The 27929-nt window shown below is 36.9% G+C and overlaps 1 protein-coding gene across 29 annotated transcripts in view; it reads right to left on the bottom strand.

Moving 5' to 3' along the window:
• Window positions 1-560: 560 nt before the first annotated feature.
• The window catches only part of SCEL (sciellin), a 329124-nt gene continuing 301755 nt past the window's right edge, over window positions 561-27929 (bottom strand). For all 29 annotated transcript variants that reach the window (XM_082701429.1, XM_082701418.1, XM_082701430.1 and 26 more), the window contains 10 exons: window positions 26801-26860; window positions 26598-26657; window positions 26392-26448; window positions 18382-18438; window positions 12477-12569; window positions 11699-11770; window positions 9790-9864; window positions 5997-6105; window positions 3351-3453; window positions 561-1543 (listed from right to left, as the gene is read on the bottom strand). In XM_082701429.1, coding sequence (XP_082557555.1) covers window positions 1527-1543; window positions 3351-3453; window positions 5997-6105; window positions 9790-9864; window positions 11699-11770; window positions 12477-12569; window positions 18382-18438; window positions 26392-26448; window positions 26598-26657; window positions 26801-26860 — 703 coding nt within the window. In that variant the 3' untranslated portion in view covers window positions 561-1526. The remainder of the gene's footprint in view (window positions 1544-3350; window positions 3454-5996; window positions 6106-9789; window positions 9865-11698; window positions 11771-12476; window positions 12570-18381; window positions 18439-26391; window positions 26449-26597; window positions 26658-26800; window positions 26861-27929) is intronic.

The raw sequence follows: 27929 nt of genomic DNA, 5'->3' as shown, positions 1-27929 counted from the left end.
TCATTGGGTTAAGCCTCTGCCTTTGGCTCGGGTCATGATCTCGGGGTCCTGGGATCGAGCCCCACATCGGGCTCTCTGCTCAGCAGGGAGCCTACTTCCCTCTCTCTCTCTCTGCCTGCCTCTCTGCCTACTTGTGATCTCTCTGTCTGTCAAATAAATAAAGAAAGAAAGAAAGAAAAGAAAAGAAAAAGCTCTTAAAAAATAAATGCTGTGGGGTGCCTGGGTGGCTCAGTCAGTTAAGCAACCCCACTCTTGATTTCAGCTCAGATCATGATCTCAGGGTTTTGAGATGGAGCTCTGTGTCAGGATAGGCACAGGCCATGGAGCCTGCTCGGGATTTTCTCTCTTCCTCTGCCCCTCCCCCACTGCGCTTCTCTCTCTCTCTCTCTCATCATCATCATCATCATCATCATCATCATCATAATATAATAAAATAAAAACTACAGTTTAAGTAGTTAAAGAATTAAGTTAACCAGTATGGCATAGAATATAATAAATTGTGATCTCTGTAACTGATGACATCAAAGTCAGTGAATATTTATAGATATTCCACAAAAAGATTCTGTGTAACTGGTAATTCATTTTATTTTTATTTATATGCTGTCTGTAGCTGTAAAGTGCTATGTAGTATGAATAGATACGCAACAAGCAGAAGAACATGTCTTTGTAATCCACAACCATTATTTCTCAGAGATTATTCATATACCGGGATTTTGAAATACATGCAAAGAAAATTGAACAATTTATCATATGTAAACTATCCACATCATGTGATTTTTCCCATTACCCATAAATCCATGTCTATTTTTAAAACATTCTATAAAAATTATATCTCTGGCAAATTGAAGGATAATATCAAATTGTTTAGAATGTACTATTTAGTTCAATATGCTTAACAAACACATATTCAGTTGTAGTTTTGAGAAGAAAACAACACTTGCTTTAGAATCAGATAATTTGGGGAGCAGAAAGGGACCCTAGAAATCATTTTGTTTGGAAGGGTCAAGTGATTCTCTGAGGTTCATACAACTTTATATGAAACATCTTTCTGCCAAACTTCATAAAAAATTTCAATCAACATTTCTTTTGAGCATAAAAGAAACATATTTTGCTTTTTTGACAGTTTGTCAGGATATCAATAATGTCTGTAAATCCAAATCCTTAGGGAAACAAAGATGAGAAAAAGGAAACTCTTCTATAACAGCAACCACAACATCCACACACACATAGGGGACAGACATGGACCTAGTTAAGGTTGACACAGCTCACTGCCCTCAGAACAATCATTCCTTGGACACTGGTAGCTGGAACCTCTTGAATTTTTCATGGCTAAATCTAGCCAGACACCAGATGGTTTCCTTTTTGTATATGACCTTATTGAAGGCAATTAGATTATTTGTGCAATAGCAGCATTGTTAGATACAAGAGTCAATCTTCAGTGTAAATCCTTTTCTAGATGACATATTCTTAAAATAAAATTTTAACTTCTTGATGTATGCTTTTCTCTTGATTTCCATGTGCCAGAATTATTGAATCCACTTTGCTGAAAATTTGAAAGAAAATAACAGTTAGAAATACGACTTCAGTACAAACATAAGCCTACAATTAAAAAATGTTAAATAACTATCATTGGCGGGGTAGTGGTGGGTTAAGCATTTAATGTTTTCTTTCTACTGCATTCATTACTATGGCTTTTGGTCAGACACCATAAACACAAAGTTACCAATGCCTGGTACTTGTACTTATGAGATGTCTTGAGAGTCCTGTCTTGACAACTGATACATACTATAAAAAAGGCAATGCCTGTGGAGTGCACCTAGACAGGGAGGAAGATACAAAGATTTCTGAGTCTTCTGGTAATCATATCTCCCAATCCATGTCATGGATTTCTAGAAGACTGAAAGTTTCAGATTGTCACCATGCACACCAAGGCCTTTGATACAATACTGGATCATAATAAGTCTGCTAAATTAGGAAGAAAACAGAATATGGGAACTGGCTGGGGAAAGCAGGAAATAGAAAGCAAAGTGTGAATATAATTGGGTTTGTTCTTATAATTGATACTGCAGCCTGATGGAACGTGGGTTTCTGAGTATTTCTCAGAACATTTTCCAGATGCAGCCTCCCAGTACCTCATTAATGTCACACATTTGTCATTAAATTCCATATTTTGGATCCCATGGAAGAATCCCACATGCTCCTCTTTTATTTACCACACCAGTAAGATGTCAGGGAACTTGCCCCCATGTAGGGCTGTTGTCCTGGTATCCAATATCACCTCGGTTATTCTATGTACCATTGAATTAAAAAATAAAATGCTTATTTCGCTAAGCATGATATGATCTCCCTGATATGAGGAAGTGGTGATGCAACATAGGGGCTTAAGCGGGTACGAGAAGAATAAATGAAAGAAAATGGGATTGGGAGGGAGACAAACCATAAGTGACTCTTAATCTCACAAAACAAACTTAGGGTTGCTGGGGGGAGGGGGGTTGGAAGAAGGGGGTGGGATTATGGACATTGGGGAGGGTATGTGCTTTGGTGAGAGCTGTGAAGTGTGTAAACCTGGTGATTCACAGACCTGTACCCCTGGGGATAAAAATATATGTTTATAAAAAATAAAAAATTATATATAAAAAATATATATATAAAAAAAAGAAAAATAAATAAATAAAATGCTGACACTGGTTATTAAAAACTACTCAAGTTTAATAGGATTTTATTTTACTATCTTAGTGTACATTGTACATAACTTTAAGATCAACTTTTACAGTTTTCACACTGTTTGAAGAAAATGAGTTAAAAATACCAGTCCTTCTTTTCATATCATTTATGACAATTAAGAGCACATTAAAAAATACTTAGATGCTATATTAATATAAAATTATATAGAACTAGCTCTAAACCTTGCATTTAAAAATAACATTAAAGGATTTCTGTAATAAACAAATTAGGTACAAAATTATATTTCAGTGCAAAAATAAAAGGTCATTCACAGAAATGGACTTCAAGTCAAGAAATTATTTGAACAAAGAAGATCTTTATTTTTGTTTGGAAAAAATAAAAAAACTTCCCAAATTAAGTGGTTTCATTATTTAGTTATATTATGCCTGGTCTGATATCAGGCGACAATAATACATGTTGACTGATTATATACTTTAAAACACTATGATAGTGTAACTACCTTCAGCTGAATTCTTAGCTAAGTATAATTAATAAAATATTTTTTTACTTTATTATTTTATTTATTTAAGTATTTTTTACTTTATTTACTTTACATTTTCATTTCAACATCAAGTGCTCATTATTATTTGTAACAGTGATCATTTCTTAAAGTGCTTAACACTTACCCATAACTTTAGAGTAGCAAGGTTCACAGTGTATTGTCCGTCTATAAATCCAAATACTGTCACCTGCTTGTAGGTTTTCCAAAGGCTGTTGGCATATTTCACACTTTAAAAAAAAAAAAGATACATGAAGTTAACATGTATTATGCATGGTGTCTAGATTCTTAGTGCAACAGGATAGAAAAGCCCTTTCACTTCATTCAGCACAGTAACACTCAGATGAAAGAGAACCCTCAGGGATTGTGAGAATGTACTTGTCCAGGATCCAAACATTGAACTTTTCAAACAAACTCTTACGACATCTCGCTACTCTGAAAATGTGCATTTCAGGGCATATTAGCACCGGAACGTCCATTTAACTCACAACAGAGTAGATATAATTTTTCAAAAATGGGTTAATGTCAATAGCAAGATCACCACTCAATATCTCAAACAAAAGCACAAAGCGTATCGCTGGCTTGCTAAGGATGAATTATGTTGTCTGCTTAGAGTCTCACTGGACAAAACAGACCTGTGATCTTAAATAGGCTTTAGGGAACAGTTTGTTTTGCATTGTGTTGGTTATGGAGGCCGAAAAATGTTGACCTGTGTTCTTTGGAAACAAGTTCACTGCTGATGGCTGACTTTCAGGCATGAGGCTATTACTGATTGGATGGCTTTCAGAGGTGAGTTCACTGCAGCAAATTGTCATTGATCAATTCAGCATGCTTAAACAAGTCCAGGTGGTTCTCTATTATCATGGCTATAAGAGCAATACCTCTTTTCCGAGGAGTGTGGCGACATTTTTATTCTCAGTAGTATTTTATAATTAAACCAAAAATGGAAATAAATCATCCAAAATACAATAAATGGGGCGCCTGGGTGGCTCAGTGGGTTAAGCCTCTGTTTTCGGCTCAGGTCATGATCTCAGGGTCCTGGGATTGAGGCCCGTATCAGGCTCTCTGCTCAGCAGGGAGCCTGCTTCCCCCCACCCCCCCACCCCCAGCCTGCCTCTCTGCCTACTTGCGACCTCTCTCTTCCTGTCAAATAAATAAATAAAATCTTTTAAAAATATATAATAAATGGAAATTATTGTTATTTACAAAAAAATAAATGGGAGAATTATTTTATTTTAAAGTTTTCTGCATAATAACTTTCAATAAAGATAATGTGGACTAACTTTTATTGAGTAAATTTTCATAACTAAAAGGAAATTTCATTTTCCCATAATTAATTGTGCAAATTTCACATTTTATTTTATATGGAATTCTATAAATTGTGGCCTAAAATTTGACTTTTCTTCTCAAAATGAGGCATCATATATCTGATTGCTATGTGTCACTGTCTAAAAGCAAATTGAAGGAGAAGCAATCAGTTGTCTAAAGAATTACAGGTGCTTGACCACATTAGGTAATTTATATCAACCACAGAAGGTCAGCACAGAAAGGACACTTGGATTTAGGCAAATGATTCTTAAACTGGTTGCCCTTGGATCTATGCAAGGAGCTTTTAAAAATACCAATGCTCAGGAATCTTTGAGAGTTTTTTATTTAACTGGGGCTGGTCCTAAGCAGTCTATTTTTCTCCTAACTGCCCCCAGGTGATGATAATGTACAGCCAAGTTGAGAACCACTAGTCTAGTCAGCTACCTCATTTAACAGAAAAGGAAACTGAAGCCAAGCTAATTAGGGGCTGGTCCAAAATGACAGTCACAGCTTGTGGAAGTGAGAACTTGTACTCAGGCCTTCAGACTCCCAATCCAGTGCTCATCAAGTTACACCAACTGTCATGTTGACCTACCCAATATTATTGTGAGAAGCAAAAGAAATGGCAAATGAGCACAAGCTGAAGCATTCTTCTGCATAAGCTTTATTTTTATTACACTAAGCCACAATTAGTTATAACTAACCATGTTCTCAAAAGCAGACTGAGTTTCAACTATTAAGCTTATCAGTCCTAACCACATGCCTCATGTAAAAAGTTGCTAGGTTTCTTCTCAACAATTTCTTTTTCTTTTTGGATTTTGTGACTTTTTTATGCAACGCATGATTCATTAAAATGTTGCAAAAGCTTTTATAAAGAGGACAAGTGTTTTTTTTTTAATTTTTTATTTTTTATAAACATATATTTTTATCCCCAGGGGTACAGGTCTGTGAATCACCAGGTTTACACACTTCACAGCACTCACCAAAGCACATACCCTCCCCAATGTCCATAATCCCACCCCCTTCTCCCAAACCCCCTCCCCCCAGAAACCCTCAGTTTGTTTTGTGAGATTAAGAGTCACTTATGGTTTGTCTCCCTCCCAAACCCATCTTGTTTCATTTATTCTTCTCCTACAGCCATCAAAAGAAATGAAATCTTGCCATTTGCGACAACATGGATGGAAGAGGACAAGTGTTTATATTTTTACAGATTTAAATCTCTAGGGTAAGAGTAATAAATGTGTCAGTAATCAACTCTAAGCCTAAAGCCAAGATAGTAATTATAAACCTTTGAGGTTCAGGCTGCAGAACTCTGAGAAATATTTAAGTAGTGCATTATTAATGTGGATGAGAGTGTTTCTGAAGGCTTTAACTTCATCTCATGTATTTCATTAAATAATTATTTTGATTCCAGCCATCATTATGCAGTTTTATATTTCATTAACTACAATAAACATGTCCTTACCTTGAAGCAAGTGGAATGGCAGCAAATTTGTAATTCATCTAAAATCATTTTTGTTTCTGTGCCCAAAGGTTTCCGGCAATAAGTACACATATCTCTTTCTATGACAGACCTAGAGGGATGTAAGGAATTACAGATACATTTGTCATCATGCAAGAGATGGATGTTTTCCCCATAAAGTCATGTAGAAGCAATATGTTAATTTTGTTGATACTTTAGGAAATTGTGTGAAAATCAAGGAAATTTTGGGACTTACTTATTCTATTGATAGAATTTATTCTTCTAGTTACCTCAAAATGATATCAAAGAATTAACATGAAGGAAAGTCTCAAATTATTAATTCATTAGCAATCAAGGGTGCATCTGGGCAGGGCAAAGATGTTCACAGTTTCCTAATTGAACAGGGCAAAGATGTTCACAGTTTCCTAATTGAACTAGGTCATGAGTACCCCTTGAAGCTAGAAGAGGTTTTGAATTATTAATTTGCATATATCATAGAAAAAATTATACAGTAGATTAATATAAAATTTTAGGTCTCGAAACATTTAATAGGATAAAAATATAAATCCACTCAAAAATATTTTGGTAAATTCACAAATGTTGGGCCCGTATTACCCCAGACTCCAGGGTCTAGAGTCCCCAAAATGCTCCCCTACAACTCCTATAATCTCTTGGTGTCTTTTAAGACTCAGAATACAGGGCTAGCTTTCATGACCAAATTTATGTTCTCCAATCAGAAATAACTCACATATTTGATGAGGAAAAGAGTTTTGTTATTTATTTTCAAAAAATAGTGTCCAATAACATGAACCACAGATACGATCAGCAAGTCCCAAAGACCTCGCGTCAGCACCTTACAGAAGGCCAACAGCTCTGCAATTCTTTTCCTTTGGGAAGGTACTAGAACTGTCTTATGTAGCACCTCACAAAGTTTATTAGTTTCAGGCAGGCCTGAAATTTCCACAGTAGAATACACAATGGGGTGGTAAAATAAAAATATCCAATACTGGGTACCTGGGGGGCTCAGGCAGTTAAGCATCTGACTCTTGGTGTTGACCCATGTCACGATCTCAGGGTCGTGAGACTGAGCCCCACTTTGGGCTCCGTTCTCAACGTGGAGCCTGCTTGACTCCCTCTGCCCCTCCCTTCCACCCTTCCCCTTTTTCATGCGTGCTCTCTCTCTAAAATAAATATATTTTTTTAAATAACCAATACTTACAGAGTGCTAATCGGCTTTATGCGGGCAGTGCGCTTTCCATGCACTTGGCTCACTTAAACTCATTTATTTTTCACCACATGTCTTGAAAAGCAGGTACTACTATTTTTACATCAACTTACAGAAGAAGAAACTAAAGCACAGAAGGGTAAGAAATTTGTTCCAGTCATGCAGCTAGCTGAGTGGCAGCAGCAGGATTTGAGTGAAGGCAGAGTGGCCCTAGAGTCCCTGTGCTACCTAGGCCTGCCCACAAAGACTCTCAGACTCCCTGTGGAAAAGTGAACTAGGCATGCCCGGGAGCCTTGATCCTAGGATCAAGCCCAGGACCAGAAGCAGAGAGGAGGGAAAATGGTTAGAAGAAGGAGGTAGGAGAGAAGATTCAAGTAGAAGAATATTGTCCAATTTTATACTTTCGGTCATTCTAAGCCATGTCTTTCTAGTCCTTATGTATATCAATAAATATTTTCATCTTTCAATTAACTCTAAAGGTACTTGGGTATATATTCCTGGCAAGCATTTTCCTATGGAAAATTCATATACATACATACATATGTACACACACATATAAATTTCCCCTGTAAGACTGCAAGCTCTTGAAGAGTAGAAAACAGGCACTCTCTATTCTACTTCCATTCCAGAGGCACTGAGGGAGGAGCTGGGAATATAAAGAAGAGTGAAATGATCTCCTTCTTTTCATGAGGGCAGCCAAGTGTATGATTCAAGTGTATGATCACAGCGTATTATGGCTACATGGAGAGAATTAGGAGACCGTGGCCCACGAAGCAACTATTCCCCAGGCTGGAGTCAGGGAGGTCTTGCTGGAAAAAGTGCCACATGAGTTAAAGCTTGAAGACAGAGGGCCTTCAAGGTGAGCTCGGCGAGGTGTAGAGGGGCAGGAGAGAGGAATTCAACAGAGTGAACAGGATATACCCAAGAGGGTATCTGAAGTCATTAAACATCAGTTAATATTCAGAAGGAGCAATTCTAAAGGCCCTTAAATAATTGTGCAAAGGAATTAGTCTTTATCCTGTAAAGGGGGAAGCCACTTTAAATGGGATTGAAATGCTTAGATAAGAACTCAGGGGATTCAGCTAATTTCACACAATAATCAACAAAAAAAGTTGCTTGGCTAGTCTTGCAGAGAACTGACTTTTGCTCTGAGGACTAAGATAAAATTTCAAGGACCACTTGAGTAACAGAACTGAAATTCTTCACATTAAGAGCAATGCTTTTGTGAAGAATGTTTTCCTTCCTTAAGTTAATAATAACAATATGAGCCAAGGGAAAGCCCTGATGTTGGTATTGTCCTTATTAAGATCATACTGTTAGTCAAATACCTTTTTCAAAGCATTATGAAAAAAAAAAACAAAAAACCAAACTTTGTTTTTTAAAAATTTGTTTGTTTTTAGTTATCTAGACAGTATTTGTAGTTCTAACGCTTGCAGGGATGACTTTATTCCTCAAGGCAGTGTGACTTAAAGGCAAGACACTTGAAAGATGACTAGTACTACAAGATCTTATAAAAGAGACAAGAAGGGTATAATTTTGATGGCTGGCCTATCTGTGTTTTCTGTAGCAAATAGAGCATTAGTTTTCTTTTTCTGAAAACATTTACTGAGTACCTGCTGGGGGCCAAACACTGCATTTCAGGCTGAGGCTGTGCATAAAAATAAGATAAGCCCTCACCCTCATAAGTCATATGTCCAGCCTCTGCTATAAAGAAATACCATTCATAGAATGTTGTAAATTTGCACTATAGCTGGTTTCCAGTGGTTGGGTTGAAATACTAATTATTTTCATTTTGTCCACTGGCAATCTGCAGGCTATATTCTCATGAGCATCGCCTATGTGCTCCCTGAACATTAAACGGTAAAAAAGGATCACCAACCGCAAAAGCCTGGCGTCTCTTTCCCAGAACTAACTTGATATGCACTGTAACCCCTGTCTTGAGAACTGAGAGTGGGCCCAGAGTGGGTCATAGCAGCATATCCAAATCCACGCAGCGGTGGGTAAGTAAGCTGGGTTTTGAAAACCAGAAGAAGGGAGGGTTGAGGGCATAGTCAAGTGATGCAATGAAGCCTAGACACTAAAAATGTGACATCAACAGGAATTCCTGGGAATCAGCAACAGTCTAGGGGCTGGTCTGTGAAGAAGCTGGAAGGTGTGCAAAGCTCTGTTGGAATCAAGTACATCAAGTACATCAAAATCAGAGAGCAGCAATAGCCAGGAAGTCAAAGAATTAATTCCTGGATTCAGAGGTTGTTGTACATTGTTCCATTCGTACACATATGCAACAGTAACTGTCAGGAGTGCCATCTCTAAGTACAACGGACAACAAGAATCACATATTTCAATAGTATATATATATAAAATAAAAATACATCAAATGTGAATATAAAATATTATATATGAACATATATGTATGCATACATACATATATACATATACAGTAAAATAAATAAAATATATATTATCTCTAAAAGTGTATATACACACATATATGTCTATATAAGTGAACATATGTCTGTGTAAGTATGTGTGTATACATACTTTTAGGTGTGGAAATACAGACAAACTCACCTGTCTGAAGTTGAATAAACAGTTTGTATGTATTTTCCGGAGATATTCTCCTGATATCCATCCTTCAGTGATTTACTAGAAACAAACACACATGGACATGTGAGAATTGGGCGATTTCCATAGTCTTATTGTACACACCGATATGCAGGTGACAAAGCACACATACCTCCTCATGCAGCCTTATTATTCTTCTCTGTGATGTTACCAACATCATGTACTAATGTCTTTTTTTTTTTTTTTAATACAGAGAAGATCTAACACATAAGCCATTTCCAAGATGACATAAGTTGACATATCAACTGAAGTAAACAGAGAATAGGGCAAGAGCACAGGGACAAGGGTGAATGGGATAAGAAGTTACTGTTTCTCATGAAATTTATACTTGCCCCTCCCTTGTTCATTTACGAAAAGAAAGCCACATGTAATCTAACAGAGAAAAGGGAATACACAAAGCACGAACCAGTATAAGCACCTACAAACATCACCATTCAGGTAGGGAAGCAGAGACTCGTAGGTAGAAATGTTGTTTTTACTTGAAAACACCCAAAAAAGAATGGTCCAGAATGAAAGCAAAAAAAAAAAAAAAAAGTAATTTTAAGTCTCTTTGTTCCATTTCTCAGACTGCCCCAGTTTGTAAATGTCAGTCTTTCCGGGAGACCAACGGAGTCTGGCAATGCACTAACCAGCTGGCCACTCAAAATTGCTTCCCAGTACTTGGGCTACCTGGAGTATATTACGGCTGGAAGCAATACATTGCTATTACTTCATACAGTGAGTGGTAATTCCACAACCTTCCCCTGAAATTTGTAAATAGGAAATCTCTCTCTCCCTTCAAACTGCCCACAGGCAGACTGTTGTCAGAATACGTAACCCACAATGCTAAGTAAGAGTTTGCACACATTTGTGCAAGATACATACATATATTATTACTCCCATTTTATTGATGAGGAAACTGAGATGTGAAGAAATTAAGTATCTTTTGCCAAGACTACATGGTTAGTAAATGATAGAGATTCAATCCCAAATCTGAAGCCAGGATCTCCACACAATACTGCAACATCAGTGTACAATTTAGGGAGAATTAGATTCGACAGAAAAATCAAACTTGAAGCTACATTTTACAAGGTAACTTATGTGTGCTTTGAAAAACCTTTTTTGGAAAATTGTCCACTTCCTGACATATAATGAAGTTCCTTGAGTCCTTTCAGGGAGCCTTCTCCACAGATGCTCTCCCTTCTTTGAAATGGGCTCTGGTTAACACATATGTCACATAGATCACATTTGCAGTCCCCATCAGTATATTATCCCACAGCTAGGCTAATTCTTATTTTTGAACTCCTTAAAATGGAATGAGTTATGAATTAATGACCTTGTTTGATGTTTTCCTCAACATTCATCACCCCAAGCAGCAGATTTTTGGAGATACCAATTCTCTGTAATTTGAGCCAGAGTGTATCTCCTAAAAGTAATACCCCCTATTTCAGATTGGAAGTAAACAAGAGGAGATAGAACTAGAGTTATTTAATTAAAATGGGACTTAAAATTACCATAGAAATAATGGAGTCATTTTGTATTGCATGATTTTATAAAGCTTGTTACAGACAAATAGTTACATACAATTATGTGAGAACTGACAAATGGTTATCCTATTATGTATACAGTTGTTATATTCAAGTATTTGGTTCAACCAATGACTATTTATGATTATTTGCCAAAAAACTTAACACTGGATCTATTATAAAGAATTATATGCCTAGAACTTAATATATTCTAAAATGGTCTTCTATTTGAAAAAAAAAACAAAAACAAAAAACAAGCTTACTCCAAAATAATAGCATCTCTTCTTACACACAGATTATTTCAAAATTGGAATAAATGGAGCAAAATATTTTAAATAAATTTCCAGTACCTGTTTTCCACATATGTCCTTGTATACACAAAGGTATCCTTTGGTCCTGCATGCCTGGTTTCAGCATTGAAGCTGCAATATGAACCATTTATTTAATGTTTAAAGTTCAGTTACAAGGATAACAAAAATAATTAGGCTGTTATGCAATTCAGTGCAAACAAACAGTGCTTATATATTCCTTTTAAATTATAACTTTTGAAATGTAATTGTTAAAAGGGTATTAACCCACTTCTGCAAAATGTCTGCATATCTCCTATTTTATTCTTAGCTTCCACTGTCTTGGCCTACTTCCAGAACACTATGAAAATTGGTCACTCAGAATATCTGCTGTAGAGCATGAAGATTATTTGGAGTATCTGTATCATACATTTTGGTGTTTGTTTCCTGGGTGTTTCATTCATATTTCCAAACCACCTCTACCACCTCTTTCCCCACAAACCTCAAAAAGTTGACCTTAATGAATTAACATGATAACATCCATTTTAATGAAAACTTTAAATCTACCTAGAGAATCTCAACACTACTGTCACAAAGAGGCTCTTCAAAAAAAAAAGTAAAAATTTCAGGGAAAAATCACATTTGCATTTTCCTATCCAGATATCAAAACTTCCCAATAACTAAGTTTCTGACTTAATGCCTTTGTGTGAAGCAGTTTACATACAGCCACTGATAAAATTAGAAACTTAAGCATTTCAAAGGAGCGGTCAGGTTATATATAAGATGATTTTTAAAAACAGGAGAGTAGACCTGTCATTTGTTTTATATTTGGCTACAGTACCTGAGATTCTTCCTGGCTTCATACGAATGGGCAGGAGATCCAGTGAGCTGGTCGTTCAAAGCATCCGTGGATCCATTGACTTGGCCATCTAGCCTGGGAAAGCAAACGCGGATATTTGGCATTTCGAAGGCCACTTAGAAGTTTTCTGTTTTTTTAAAATTTGTTCAATTAACATTCTTTACATACAGTGAACCTCACTATATTTTTCTGGTTTCTGTGCAGATACACGAATAGAATTACTCTCCACAGCAACCACTGTCTTACCTTTAAGAATAATCCTCAGGCATGTGTCATATTTTCTAACACTAGGACAGAATACCTTTTCACCAAGGGCAAAAACCATCTGAAATTGGTTCCAGTAACATTGTCACACCAGCAGTGCCACTGTAGGAAGCTTCTCTTGTGTATCTTGAGCTTATCAACTTGATGAAAATTATCCAGGGATTGCTTTTGGAAATTACAGTTTCCATCTTGTTTTTAATGGAAAGCAATATTTTGAGGATTACAGAACCCTGACCTAGATTTCAGTCAACTAAAACATGTCACTATGCTTAACAAATTGTAGGCATATTTTCTTTTTCCTCTGGAACAGAGGAAAATTTTAAAGCAGGAATAGCTTTAGAATTTTAGCCACTTTTCTCCCTGCAATTTAGTAAACTCTGATATAGAAGAGATGATAACCAAGAGGATAGTTTTGATCTTAATCAAGCCTTATCATTTTTAAACACGCTGTTCCTTCCATTCCCAGAGAGCTCTTTTTTTTTTTTTTTTTTAATTTTCTTTTTTTTTTCTTTTTTTTTTTTTTAAGATTTTATTTATTTATTTGACAGAGAGAAATCACAAGTAGATGGAGAGGCAGGCAGAGAGAGAGAGAGAGAGGGAAGCAGGCTCCCTGCTGAGCAGAGAGCCCGATGTGGGACTCGATCCCAGGACCCTGAGATCATGACCTGAGCCGAAGGCAGCGGCTTAACCCACTGAGCCACCCAGGCGCCCTCCCAGAGAGCTCTTAAAGAAGAGGAAAACATTTGTTCACATATTATCTCTGGCATACAGAAGATCATCTTCAAGTTTTAGGATGGATGTTTCACAAAACATACAGCTACATTAAAATGATACTAAGTAATGAGAAAGTAGAATTTACATTAGATTTTCTAACCTAATTATTAGAATATGTCACTCCAGGAATTATTAACCTAACTAGCAGTTGTTTGGAAACATTCAAATCATATCATATACAAAGCAAAACCCAATTTTAACAGATAAACTGCTTCAAAGCATAAAGGTTGTCCGTGAGTTTGAAATGTGTTTGTACCATCCTTGGCAGGATAAAATTGAGTATCACCAGTTAGCAAAATCAGCAAATAAGAAAGGGAATTAATCTGCAAACAGTATTGCTATGGATTGAATTGTCTCCCCACAAAATTCATATGTTGGAACCCTAATGCTCAATGTGATTTGCGGACAGAGCCTATAAGAATGTAAAAAAGGTTAAGTGAGGTCATGGGAGGGGCCATAGGACTTGTGTCCTTTTAAACAAAGGACGTGACAGGAGAGATCTGCGTGTGTTTGTACAAATACAGAGGAGAGACCATGCAAGGCTGTGGGAATGTGGCCATCTGCACGCCAAGGAGAAAGGCCTCAGGAGAAGCCAAACCTGATAGCACCTTGACCTTGGACTTCTAGCCTCCAGAGTTGTGAGAAAATAAATTTCTGTTGTTTAAGCCACTTGGTCTGTGGTATTTTTGTTATGGCCGCCCAGACAGAGTGATAATATGAGTAGCATTTCCTAGTTGTGTTTATGAGATTAATAACAATGCCTTCGTGAAGATTTAATTTTTATAATTGTGAATAAAACCCAAACACTGGTAAACCAATTTGAAATGTGGAACAACAAACTCTTTGATGGATTTTGCTCTGCCACTAGGTTTGGAAGATGACAGATTAATTAAAAAAAGGGAGAGATCTTTTATTCTTGAGTAACTCTGAATGTGTGGAAAAAGTGCAAAGATGATGTGGCCAAGCCGTGTCACCCCTTCACCCAGCTTCTCCTAATACTGATATCACACATAACCATGGTACATTTGTCAAAACTAAGGAATCAACGTCAGTACAATACTGTTAATTAAACTATAGACTTCATTTGTATTTCGTCCATTTTTCTACTGATACCCTTTCTCAGTTCCAGAATCAGAACCAGGATATATCTTTCACAAAATCATCATGTCTCTCTAGTGTTCTAGGGTCTGTGATTGTTGCCAAGTCTTTCTTTGCTCTTCGTGAGATGGTGATAGATGTTACACATCTATCTTGATGCCAATAAGTGGTGATCTATTTTGTATTATTATTTAGAACCATAGAAATAGTTAGAAAATACTTTGTCAACCAGTGAAATCACCTGTAGTGCTTTTATTAATGCTACTGGGTCTTACCACCAGGTATTCTGGTTTAATTAGCTTGAATAGCAGCTTAGGTACTGGGATTCTTTTAAGCCTCTCCGGTGAGTCTCACACACAAGTGAAGGTTGAAAACCAACACCTTAGAGGTTGGGCAGCCCCACATCTTACCAAAAAGAGCACTGGTTCTCAAAGTGTGATCCCTGGGTCAGCAGGTGGTTGTGACATGCACTAAAGTTTGGGAACCAGTACAAATCAAGTATTTGTCTCAGATGCCTTGAATAATCCTCATAAAGGAGAACTCATGACTCACAATGTTTGTTGATAAAAAACAGTTTTATGATTAAGAATCTATTCTTCATTGAAAAAAATTGTTGAATTATAACTTCCAATTAATGGTCATAGTTTTGTCTCAATTAAATAACAACTCTACAAAATATAAACTCAAGCACTGCGTAGGATCTTACAGAATTCTTAATGAAATTGCTCTTGAGAAAATGTTTCCTGCAGTGGAAATTCACCCTGAAAATTTACCTATCTGAAACCCTCATGGATTGCCGATGAGAGTATAAAATTGTACAGCTGATCTGAAAAACAGTCTGGCGGTTCCTAAGATAGTTAAACACAGATTTACTATACAATCTAGCAATTCCACTCCTAAATATATACCCAAGAAAAATGAAAGATACCCCCCCCCGAAAAAGCTATGTATGCAGCATTGTTCACAATAGTTAAATACACCTCCAAAGTCAGAAACAATTCAAATGCCCATCAATTGATGAAGGAACAAAATGCTGTTTAGCCATACAGTGGAATAAGAACTATTTGGGAATAAAAAGACAAAGTACTGATATATGTTATAATACGGATGAATCTTGAAAACATTACAAAAAGTGAAAGAAGCCAGTCATAAAGGACCACATATTGTATGATTCCATTTATATGAAGTGTTCAGTATAGGCAATTCACAGAGACAGAAAGTAGATTAGCAGTCACCTAGGATGAAAGGTTGGGGAGAAAATGATGTGTGACTGCTAACAATATGGGGTTTCTTTTTGAGGTGACAAATATGTTCTAAAATGGACTGTGGTGATGGTTGCACATCTGCATGCGTATACTGATTAGGAACATATATTTACTCGTACATCCAATTACTATACAAAGTGAATGCATTCCTAAAGTGAATCAAGTCTGTTTAGCACATTGGCCCAAGATTCTTATTTAGATTTCCATCGTCTTACTAGATTAAACTTGGCAGCCTGACGTTAACTACCATAAAACAATTTCAACAGATAAACATCTATGCCCCTATGAACTTTATAAATCTCTTTTGCATAAAGAATAAAATTCTTATTAAAAGCCCACTATTTTGTATGATATGTGTTAGGTTTACTTCTACAAAATGTCAAGGTCTTAAGCTCTTGTAAAAATTTCAAATTTTAAATATTTTTTTAAAAAAGTACTCTATTGTAAAAATTGTTAGAGAGGATTTGCTGCCCTAACACTTGGATTCATCCTACCTCTCTGACTTAGTAATCTTCCACACTTAGTCGTCTCTTACTCTCTGTGAGTTTTCTCAAATTTTTTTCTATTCGAGATTTACCCATTCACCCATTTTGACAGTCCTTTTTGCAGTCAGAATCCATTCCATGGGCATAAAATTTGGGCCTAGAGATTTCTTCTTTCCACTTTTTTCTGGGTGAAAATTTTTATTATGATGGTTGTGTCAGTGCCAGGGTGGGAGTGTCATTTTCCATTTAATTTTTAGATAGCAGAACCATGAGAAATTGTACACATACAGGATAGTGATAGATCTGAAGGAGAATAAACACCACCTAAAAACAGAATTCAGGGATCAACAAATGTCTTGTAATGGTGGTGTTAAGGCATCTGGATGTAGACACCGATTGTGCTGATTCCCATCTCCCTGGGAAAGAGTGGGTGTGTTTGCAAACGTTTCTGTCATCATTGGATTATGGAAGGCAGGAGACACAGATGAAATTGCTGGAAAGGAAAGGAGACTGTGCACCTTATTTTCAACCATGGTGTTTTCCCTCTACACACCATCTTTAATGCAGATGGCCAAACCCATACTGCCTTGCTTTAGGAGGCCAAACAGACCACGGAAAGCTAAAGTAAGCTCCAGGTATGAGGAGGCAGAAACTGAGAGGCAGCAAAGAATCTTGGTTATCAAACAGATACAGAGTAGAGAATAAGGAAGCCAACGGGCAGAAGAAAGACTGGGAGAAAAACTGGGATGAGCCAAAATTCAGGGAGTAGCTGAGTTACAGTAATGATAAGGAACTCGGGTTAGTGTTCAGGGATTCCTGATGGAATGTTCTCTGGCCAAGAAGGAACAACCTTCCAGTTCAGGTCTCTATGAGACCTGGGCATACTACCATTCCTGCTCTTGAAGTTCCATACAATTTCATTTCTTCATTAATACTTCCAATAAAACCCATTTTGTGAAAAAGCCACACTGAAATTGGACCATCTTTCAAATCATATTAAATGAGACATTCCTTAAGCATACATGATCATTTACTTGTAATTTTTTTTTACCTTGATCACTTCCATATAATACTCAAATTATCTGGAAGACTGGTTAATTGTAAACCCAATCCTATTCTCAAAATAACGGATGTTTTTCTAAGATAAACAGATCCTACTGAAAATTTACCCTCCCTCATTTTATCAAAGGCTTTTTTGTGACCACAAGAAGAGAAGGCAGAAGATGATGTAGGGAATTAAGGGACAGAACGAAATTACCCATTAGATGCAATCTTTTGTAGACATTATGGGGGAAAAAGTGACCCAGATCATTTTTGCTTTTCTACTCTCCATACAATATTGGCAATATCATTTCTTTGCATAAAAAATTTTTACTGGAAAAGACAACTGCCCCTTACAAAGGTAAAAAATAAGAACCTATAGGTTTTGGGTCTCCTATATGTGTGTGGGAGGATTATAAAACATGGAAAAATATTTTTAATTCTTTCTTAAACAGTCTGTAACAACAATGAAGTATACTTGCCCTTTAAAAAAAAAAAAGTACAACAGTTTTAATGTCATTATACTCTGTGGTGTAAAGAAATTTCAAAACTAGGTCCTGTCTTGTAGCTGTGAAGAATTTGTACATTCTTTTAGCACTAGGTATCCAAGGAAGAGAGTCCCAGAGTGTTTTCTGCACCATTGAAAACTACAAAGCAACAAAAAGTAAAAATAAATCTTCACAGCCCAAGTGCAGAGCTTTGAATTTCCATGATACCTTTAACATGAAGGAATTGAGTAGAAGGCTCTTTGACAGAAATTCCAACAGAATTTAAATTTTGTTAACTTTTTTCCATATCAACTATTAAGTACCCTGTATATTAATTTTTGTATTTCAGTAGCATTTATAACTAAATACCATAATATAACTCCTCAGCAAATCTTCTAAGATTTAAGATTATATAATTTATGTAGACTTATACGGGATTGATAACAAAAAAGGAAATTATAATAACTCTTACCTTCCATTTTTGTTTTTAGGCACATTAGAATTTACTTCATTTTTCAGATCTTGGTCTCTATAGGAGAAAAATATATATAATTAACATGTATAATATATATGTACAAATATAAAATATGTATATTATATGGGACATTGGAAATCCAACTTTGAGTTAATTGATCTATACAACTCATTTATAAAACCATTGATTATGCGTGATAGAGAAATAAAGAACTAATGTTTAGTAGTTTTAAGAAATCTGGTATGAAAATAGACAACCAATTTATAGTCCCATTCAGTTAACATTTAATGATTACTAACTTTGTGTCACAAAGTACTAACTATGTATTTTCACATGGATTATTTCATTCAGCTCTCACAAAATCCTGCAGGACAGCATCTGGGGCTCAGGAAGGCTAAGTGAATTTTCCAAGGTCAATTAACTAATTTGTAAAAGAGTCAAGATTTGAGGCCAAGCCACCTGCCCATCTGAAATCACTTCTTGGATATTTAATTAGAGTCTTCATTCCAGCTTTGTAGATCACAGAAACATGAAACCCAAAATTTTAGTAAACAATTCACAATGTGGAGAATAAATGGGACAATCAGATTCTTGAATCTTGAGCTACAGTAATGATCTGATATACTTTCATGATATACAATATCCTCTAGTATGTTGTTTATACATTAGTTATTCATATATTTGGTTACAACACTGGTGGTTCTTGATTTTTTTTTTCCCCATGAGTTTGGAAAAGCCTTTGTCCTGAACCCAATTGATGAGAAAGCTTTTAGGAGTCAAAACAATGAAGTCATCTCTTTCTCTATTTCCTTGTTAATCAAACTTCCTAATCTTCTTTTTGTAAACTAGACTAATCATACCTAATTTCATCAGGTTGTGGTGAGAATGAATGAGCTAATGTAAATAAGAGTCATGGCACAATGCCCCCAGTCGTGGGTGAACTGAATAAGCCTAAGTAAATAATTACTAGAAGTTCGGTGACACAGCAGTAGGCACCATTGATTCCAATATTTTGACGGACTACCTTTCCATTTTTACTTCCGCTCTAATTTTTTTCACCTTTTTAATTAGCACTAGTTTTCATAAATCTCCCTTCTCATGATTATAAATAGTAGATTTAAATAAGATTATTATACATGGAATCAGAGTATGTATTATCACTCCTAAAATTAATATTGATAAGGATGAAAAATACTCTAAAAAGTTCTTGCAGTGTAACAAGATGTAATGCTCTTTTTACATAACATCCAAACCCTCAATAATTGTTCAATCTGTAAATTAGGCAGCATTCCATAGCCACACTTAAAGTTCACATTTAAAATACTAGCTGCATAATTTTGAAAATGTAGAAATTAGTTAGATTATTTTTTCATGCGAATTATAGTCAGGAAAACATGCTAATTAATACATGTCAAAAGCACAAGGTTTCAGAAGTAGCTCAGAAGTGTTGCAATCTTTTGATGCTGCAGTCTGAATGATGTAAAATTCAGATCTTACTCCCTCAACATAACTGCTAGAACCATGTAAGGAAACCTCCCAGATCACATCGTTCAAATTTGGAAATGGAGACAGAAGGCTTTTGTTGACACCCTGATGGTCCTTGGCCCCAGATTATTAAAGCTACCTCCGTGGCCTCAGGGACCACTGTACTATTTTAATAACCTGGCATTAAGTGGTCCTCCTTTTATCATTTTAAAATAATATTTTACTAAATACTTGGGGGATAGTGAAATAAAATTAAAAAATGAACCATAATGTTATATTATCTACTCTCTTAGGAGATGGTTGGCAGTAGTAAATAGTGATATCACCAGAACTGTGAATCTTGGAGGAATTAGAATGTTTTCCTAGCAAATGATTCTCCTTCCACTACTAACCTAGGATGAACTGAGTGCCATTTTTTAAGGACTCTGGTGGTCTTCACTACAACTTGCGAGTAGAGCCTCATTACCATGGCCTTCCATGGCCTTGTACATGGAAGCTTCTCCTAACATACTGAAATAGGAAATTAAGCTTAAATTCTCTTTTTCTACTTCCCCAGTGGAAATCTTTAACTACCTTACCTAGCTCTGGGAAAAGATATTAAAGGGGCCCCAAGGGGAAGACATTAGACTCTGAACCTTTAAGGCAGTCAGCTCTACCCACATCTAGACACAGTGTGCACCATGACCTTGTAGAAAAAGATCAGTAAAGGCAGTGATGGATATTTCATCTCCATTGGTGTCAGTCACCTGGAACCTGCCTTACCTCACCCCCAAATTACATATATTTCTTTTTTATTATAGCTCTCAACTCTGGCTTTGTTTCCTTGTTTTGGGATGTTGTTGCGGGCCAAATTGTATTCTCCCACCAAATTCGTATGTTGAAGTCCTAATGCTAGTATGGTCAAAAAGCGACCTTCTTTAAAGATAGGGTCTTCACACAGGTCATCAAGTTCAAATGAGGTCATTGGAGTGGGCCTTAATCCAGTTGGACTGGTGTCTTTACAAGAAGAGGAAGTTTGGTTGAAGACACACACAGATGAAAGACAATGTGAAGTTATAGGATAAAGGCAATCCTCAAGAAGCCAAGGAGAAAAACATAGAGTCTTCTTTCTCCATCTTCAGAAGGACCCAGTCCTACAGACATCTTATTCTTGGACTTTCAGCCTCTAGCACTGTGAGAAAATTTCTATTTTAAGCCATTCCGTCTGTGGTATGTGTTATGACAACCCTAGAAAACCAACGGAGATCTGCTTCTGCCCTCACAACACAATTACATTTAGTTTGTTTCTGATCCTGGACATCCTCTCTTTTGCTGGTACTTTCCATTTGTTCCTGGCTGCTGCAGATACTGGATCTTTGTGTATCCTCTCACCCTTGCCTCAGGACCCAAGCCTTTTTGGATCCCAGCTCTCATGAGGGAGAGCAGGAATGAGTTTGGACCTGAGGAAGAATAAGAAGTGAGCAGATCTAATAACTACAAGTAGGTAACTCAAAATTGGAACCTATGCACATCTTCAAAGAAGCATGCTCCCAAAGTGATGTAATTACGAACCATCAAGTAAGCCATATTATTAGTGGTTTCATAGAATTTTTGGTGTTTTTATTAAACAGCATCACATATCAAGTTCGATAGAGTGAATTATAAGATTTTATTCTGAATAATCTATACCAATATTTAAAGCAAGATGAAAAGTTCCAGATTACGAAAAGCAAGGAATGTGTATTTGCTGTGGTTGTTCACCCTGACTGATGTCATCAGCTAGATCTGAAGATCCAATAAAAGAAGTTCAGATTGCCCATAAAGTGCTCAAGTTGAAGGATATAAAAATAAATTTTCACTCTTTAATTAAGAACATATTGGGATGCCTGGGTGGCTCAGTTGGTTGGGCGGCTGCCTTCGGCTCAGGTCATGATCCCGGCGTCCTGGGATCGAGTCCCACATCGGGCTCCTTGCTCCGCAGGGAGCCTGCTTCTTCCTCTGACTCTGCCTTCCACTCTGTCTGCCTGTGCTCACTCTCTCGCTTGCTCTCTCTCTGACAAATAAGTAAATAAAATCTTTAAAAAAAAAAAAAAAAAGAACATATCTACTGCATCCTGTCTTTTACACTATGGCAGAAAATGAAACACTGTGAGCCAAAGTGTGACAAGAGGATTTTTATAGAAACCCAGGCCCAGGCAGCAGGGTGGAGCAAAACTTGATTGTGAACCTTCTCATGGCAGTTGCAGTGGAAGGAAGACCTGTGTACATTTATGAGCAGTTGGAATTAGCTCCAAGGAAAGTTCTCTGTGGATACAATGAGAAATGCTAAAAAGAAATTTTAATTTTTGCAACGAAAAATATTTTTTTAATGTAGATTTGAAAATTTGGGGGAGGGGGAATGAGTCCTCTGTTATGTAGTGTCACAGCACAACTTTTGAATATAAGCCATTTATCCTTGCTATCGTAATGTGTTTTCCACTGTCTCATTAAGGACGGTGACACGTCCCTTACAGATCAGATTAAGAAAAAAATAGGTATTACTATGTCTGGTATTACACAACTTTTCCTGAGATAAGCTCTGCCTGAGAAAAAGTTAACAGCTCACTCACCACTGCTCTTCCTCTCTCATGAGGGTGTGGGAGGTATTTATTAAAAGCTGCAATATGTTTCTCTCTCTACAGCTTACTTAAATTGCTTTTGTAGAGTACCAAACACATTTGCAAAATTAAGAGCCTCCATATAAAAAATTTACTATGGCAGTTCTTTTGTGCCAAGAACTAAATCTTAGGCATTAAACTTTAGTTCAAAGGGAATATTTGGCTCTCTGAAAGGAGTATAGAATACAGTGAAATTACTGGTATAACTCTTCGGTTCTGTTGACACAGCAAAATGGGCTCAATGTATATATAGTTCTTTTCAATGAGAGAGGCTTTAATATTTTATATTTAAGAAATTAACATGTCCATAGAGAAATTGGACAACATAGGTATTTTAAATATAAGATGTAACCAAGAATTTTAGTGACTCTAATTCACCATGGTTGATTGAGATTATGCCATGAGCAAGAGTTAGTCTTTGGCTTAAGCAAGCAGACCAATCCCAAGATATCAGATTCCTTCAATCTGATTTCACTTCTGGGGGACTCAGAATGGTAGACCTGGAAAGCAATAAGCTTTAGTAGCTGGATGATCAAAGGTCCTCTATTAGTTTGAGATTTTGACCTTTGATTCACAAAGTATTTGTTAAGCATCTAATTGGGAGCAAGCATTATATTCTGCATTGCAAATAAAGAAGGGAGTAAGACAGACCCAATTCTTGGAGGTGATTAAATAATAATTCCCTCTATGAGACAAAAGCCATAGGACAGGAAGTTCAGAGAGCTTGAGAATTTCTAGAAGAAGCAATTGAGGCAGAGGTGGTGGGTCCAGGGGACCTTCCAGAGCTAAATAAGAGACACCTATTTTGAGACCTAAGGGATAAGTAAAAGTTAGTGCAATACAGATGAAGGATGGGTGAGGTTTGCTGGTGGGGGGAGCATGATGGGAGGTAGGCGTGGGAAAACCTGTGGAGGCAGGATAAGGTAGACTGGAAACCATGTTAAGGAGTATGGTCATTGTCCAATGGTAATGGAAAGCCCCTGGATTTGATCAGAATGACATGATCAGATGTGTGTTTTAGGAAGGTCACTCTATACTGTTGCCAATGGATTGAAGATCAGGAGGCAAAACTGACAGCAGAGGGATCAGTTAGGAGACCGATTTGCAATCTGATTATGGTAGTATCAGGGAAGATCAAGTGTCTTAGTCCCTGAGATAGAAGCATCCAAAATAGCCTACTGATTACGTGGGGAATGAAGCACTGGAAAGAGTTGAGGTTATCCCTCCCCCCCCCAGCTTTTTTTCTTGAGCAGCTATATGAGAAATCTGCATCAGGAAGATAGCAAGAACCTCTTCTCTTGTTGGAGTACTAAAACTTGGAGGTGTATGTTTTAGTCAATAGGAAGCCCTTAAAATATGGAAGTGCAAATACAAATACAAATACTTCAGAATATTTTTTCACTTCAGATGAAGGATGCCTTTTCTAACTGTAAAGGCCTAAATGGCACTAGCTGCTTTTCAATCTTCATTTGGGAGCAGCAGTTTATACGCGACAGATAACTGAATGTCTTCCTTTTATGTTGGTTCACGAAAATGTGAAACTGTCCCTGCTAAAAGCCTTGTAGTTTCTCCCTGAATAAATGAAAATTCTGTGCACATCTGCATTTGTTCAAGTTGTTGTGTTCCTAGAAGGAGCTCAGGGATACCTACTTACATTCAGATCGATGACCAAAGTTTATTCTGCCTCTAACTGTGAATTAAATATACAGCTGCTGGAAATGTCAGCAAAATCACATAAAAAGGCCTCTGATTCACTGCTGTTCTACTATTAAATAATCGGTGCTCCTGTCACATTGAATTGGATGTAAAAGTGCCTGTGGCTGTTATTCCTCTGGGAGACCCTTTAAAAGGCCCCTCTCCCCCCTCCCACCCCATCCTCCCCCAGCCCTGCTAAAATCAAGTGGGTACGATAGATACATTATAGTTGCGGGTGGCTGTGCCAATTGAATGAAGTCACTCTTTTCAAATATGCAGCTTTCCTGTTCGTCTGTTCTGCTCTAATTCTTGAACAACCTGGCTGGTCATCATTAAATCTGGTGTCACCCCTAAAGAACAGTGAGACATTGCTTAGGTTCCATTCATGGATTCATGGCTGCCTTCTGAATGCCACATGATGGCCAAGATTTTAAAATTTCCTTTTCTTAGGAATCTCATCCATATAAGGAAAATTCTTTCTATAGAAATTGTTCTAGAAGTTGCTGAAATACGAACTACCTTTTTATAAAATTAGTGTCTTCTAAGAAACAATAGGCAAAGAAACACGAGAAAGTTGCCATTGTCTGTCCACAAAGCACATTTGCCAGCCGTAGGGAGAGAAGGAAGGGAAAGTGAGATAAAGGGGAAAGTGTGTGTGTGTGTGTGTGTGTGTGCGCGTGTGTCAGAGATAGTTGTACATTTTGTGGAATCTGAGGGAAGAGTTGGCTACAGTAATCACTGTTAGTGATTCTGCATGTGGTTAGTAAACCTAATCACTTCCAACATGGTGGGGAACCTCCTCATACTGTTACTAATGAAAAGAAAAATCTGTCCCCACCAAAACCACTATGAAGAAATGGTTTTACTTAACAAAGATATTCCCATACAATTCTCAGTAGCAGGGTCAGCAGAAGTCTGCTGTCATTTCAGCTATCAGGAAACCTCTATGAGGCTACTTTCTCTCCTCCCTGTCACTTTTGTGATAACTTTCTAGAGTAAATGTTTCTAATTGTAGCCCTTTGGCTGCAGAGTGGGAGGTGGGGACTTAGAAGGGAAGAGACTGTGGGGAATATGAAGGGTGGACAGAAAAAGAGGGTCTGAACTGTTTTGGCCACAGTTTTTGTTCTTCTTCTAGACAGTGACATCAGAAAGGTGTGAGTTTAGATGTTTAGATCTGGGATGTGTTTTCTTTCTTAATAAGGTCATTTAATGACTTTGAGCTACAGTTTCCTCTTCTATAAAACAGGGTTTGTGAATAAATTTCTCTTGGGTAGTTGTAAGAATTAAATGTATAGAAATTGCCAGTCACACAGGAGGTGCTCGATAAATGCTACTCTCAATAGGGATGGTTCTGCAAACCTCTTTATGCCCGCCTATTCCAAAGACCCCAGCAGCACAGAGATAAAAACATACAAACAGAAATGGCAAAATCATGCATGAATGTAGACAACAAACTAGGAGATAGAAGATCTGAGCCAGTGAGTGTGTATTAAAAGGTCTTCTTTCTCCCAGTGGTCTGCAGCACTTTTCCCTAGATTAACTTGCTTTCTGAGCCTAGAATATTGAGACTATAGTTCTCAGCTCTGTGTTTATCATGATAACATTGTGAACAATTTGAATTTGAATTTCTAATATAATGTACTCTGGGGCATTAGCTAATATTATCTTATTAGCGTATATTATCTTATTGTTTATTAATAAAGGACTTTAGGTGAAAGATGTCACGTAAAGATAGTAAATTGTAAGATATTTGTAGAACTCAAACTGGAAGTTCACAGACAAAATCTGCTGTAATATTTTGTGAGCCCACACAGACTGTTGAGCCTGTGATTTTGAGGACCCTAAATATCCTTTCTGATGCTCTACAGTCATCCTTATGAGCCACCAGTTTGGTTCAATTCCTCAAAATACTTTTTCTCCTGATTTAACACTCCATTTGCTACAGACAGGGAACACTAAGTTGTCTTACTGCAAATAAAAAGTTAAAACTGAGTCAAGAGTGGTTTGATTGTTGATTCCAGAAGAATGCAACATGTTTCCTTGCTGACAGGAGAAACATGAGTCACAATTGTGTCTTCACTTGAACACTAAAGAAAGAGAAAAGAAAAACTCTCTTTTTTGGGAGAGAAGGAAACAAAATTCCTAACCAGAATGTTGAGACCTATCAAGATACTTAGGCAAAGTCATTTACCGCTCAGGGTTTCTGAGAGCTGAAGATTTCACTTTAATGAGATTGTCCAAGCCTTCACTGTTTGAAAGAGAAAAAAAAAAAAAAAAAAGTTCAGATTAGGGATAGGTTTTTGGTTGGGCAAGATCAATAAAGCAACATTATAAATCCACTCCATCCAGGGGCAACAGACAGATGAAAACATGAAATGACTGCTTTTATCTGATTACCTCTGACGACTTCTGGCCACTGCAGGATTCACTTTGATGAGGTTATCCAGATCCTGGTTTCTTTAAATAGAAAAATAAAAGGCGAGCAGGTTAATGATAAAGTTCTTTTGGCAGGAGCAGTCGGGTTACAAATCTGCTTGAAATAACAATAAAACAAAACATTCTTCCTGACCAAAGCACAAAAATGAATATAGATCTGTTACCTCCGGTTGTTGGTGAGAATTTCAGGATTCACTCTGATGAGTTTATCAAGATCTTGATTTCTTTAAGTAGAAAAAAATTTAAAGAAGTTTGTGTTAGAGAAAATGCATGTTCAAGTTGGCTGGAATTAGAAGAAAAGATTAGCTATCTTATCGTGTAGTATGATACATACTGGTTTGGCATAGAACAGCCTTGAAATAAGTTTTCTAGCTAATCTAGGGGGACAAATTATGCTGGATTAGAAGAGAAGCTGCTCTGAATTTACATACTTCATAGCCAGAGCACATCCACAGGGGCACGTTGGCAGGCATTCACAGCAAACATCTGGTGATTAACAACTTAGCACTCTGCAGTGTTTTAGCATTCTGAAGATACATGCTGATTTTCATGTCCTTTTCTTTGTAATTTTTAAGATCCTATTCACCAACTAAAGATATTTTTTTAATAAATTCTAAAATTGGGATTATACTTAGCCTAAGGCTTGGCATGGAGAATCCCAGCAATCCATTAAATTGGTGACTTTTTTTCCTTTACAGTAACTAAAAAACTGAATTAAATGCAGCTGCTCATGGTCAAATGACTTACAGACTCTGAAGACTGTCCACTTCCTACTGTAAGCCCTACCAGTTCCTTTTCTCAGTCATGAACACTATTTCTTCCTACAAAGTTTGCTGCCATTCACTGCCTCAGTATAATACCTTGTTTTAAGTGATGATTTTTCAAAGTGTTCTCTTAAACCCCTTTTTAATATTTATTCCGGGAAATAAGATAGCCTGTTTTGGCAAGAAATTGCAGGACTGAGAACACTGGCTTTTCCGTACCCTCTTGGACAACAAACTGCCTGTCTCCCCTTTCCCACCCCCTCAGCAGCCCTTTTTCCTTATAGAAAAATAAGAGACATTTTACCCATCAAAAAGATTGGAACAAAGTTAAGAACTGACGGGAAGGCATTTAGAGCTTCATCACCAAAAAATTCTAAGGAAAGTTCTGCATTTCCCTCCCTCAACCCTAACGTTTCCATAGAATGTGCTTCCCAGCTCCTGGCTTCACTCAGTTTCTTTTCAGATTTTCATGGTAGACAGAAAGCTGCTAATTGAATATTTACTATTTTGAATTATCTCCAATAATAGT

Source organism: Mustela nivalis, assembly GCF_964662115.1.
Source record: "Mustela nivalis genome assembly, chromosome: 15".
NCBI lineage: Eukaryota > Metazoa > Chordata > Mammalia > Carnivora > Mustelidae > Mustela > Mustela nivalis.
The sequence above is the reverse complement of the archived record's forward strand: the minus strand, read 5'-3'. Positions and strand labels throughout refer to the sequence as shown.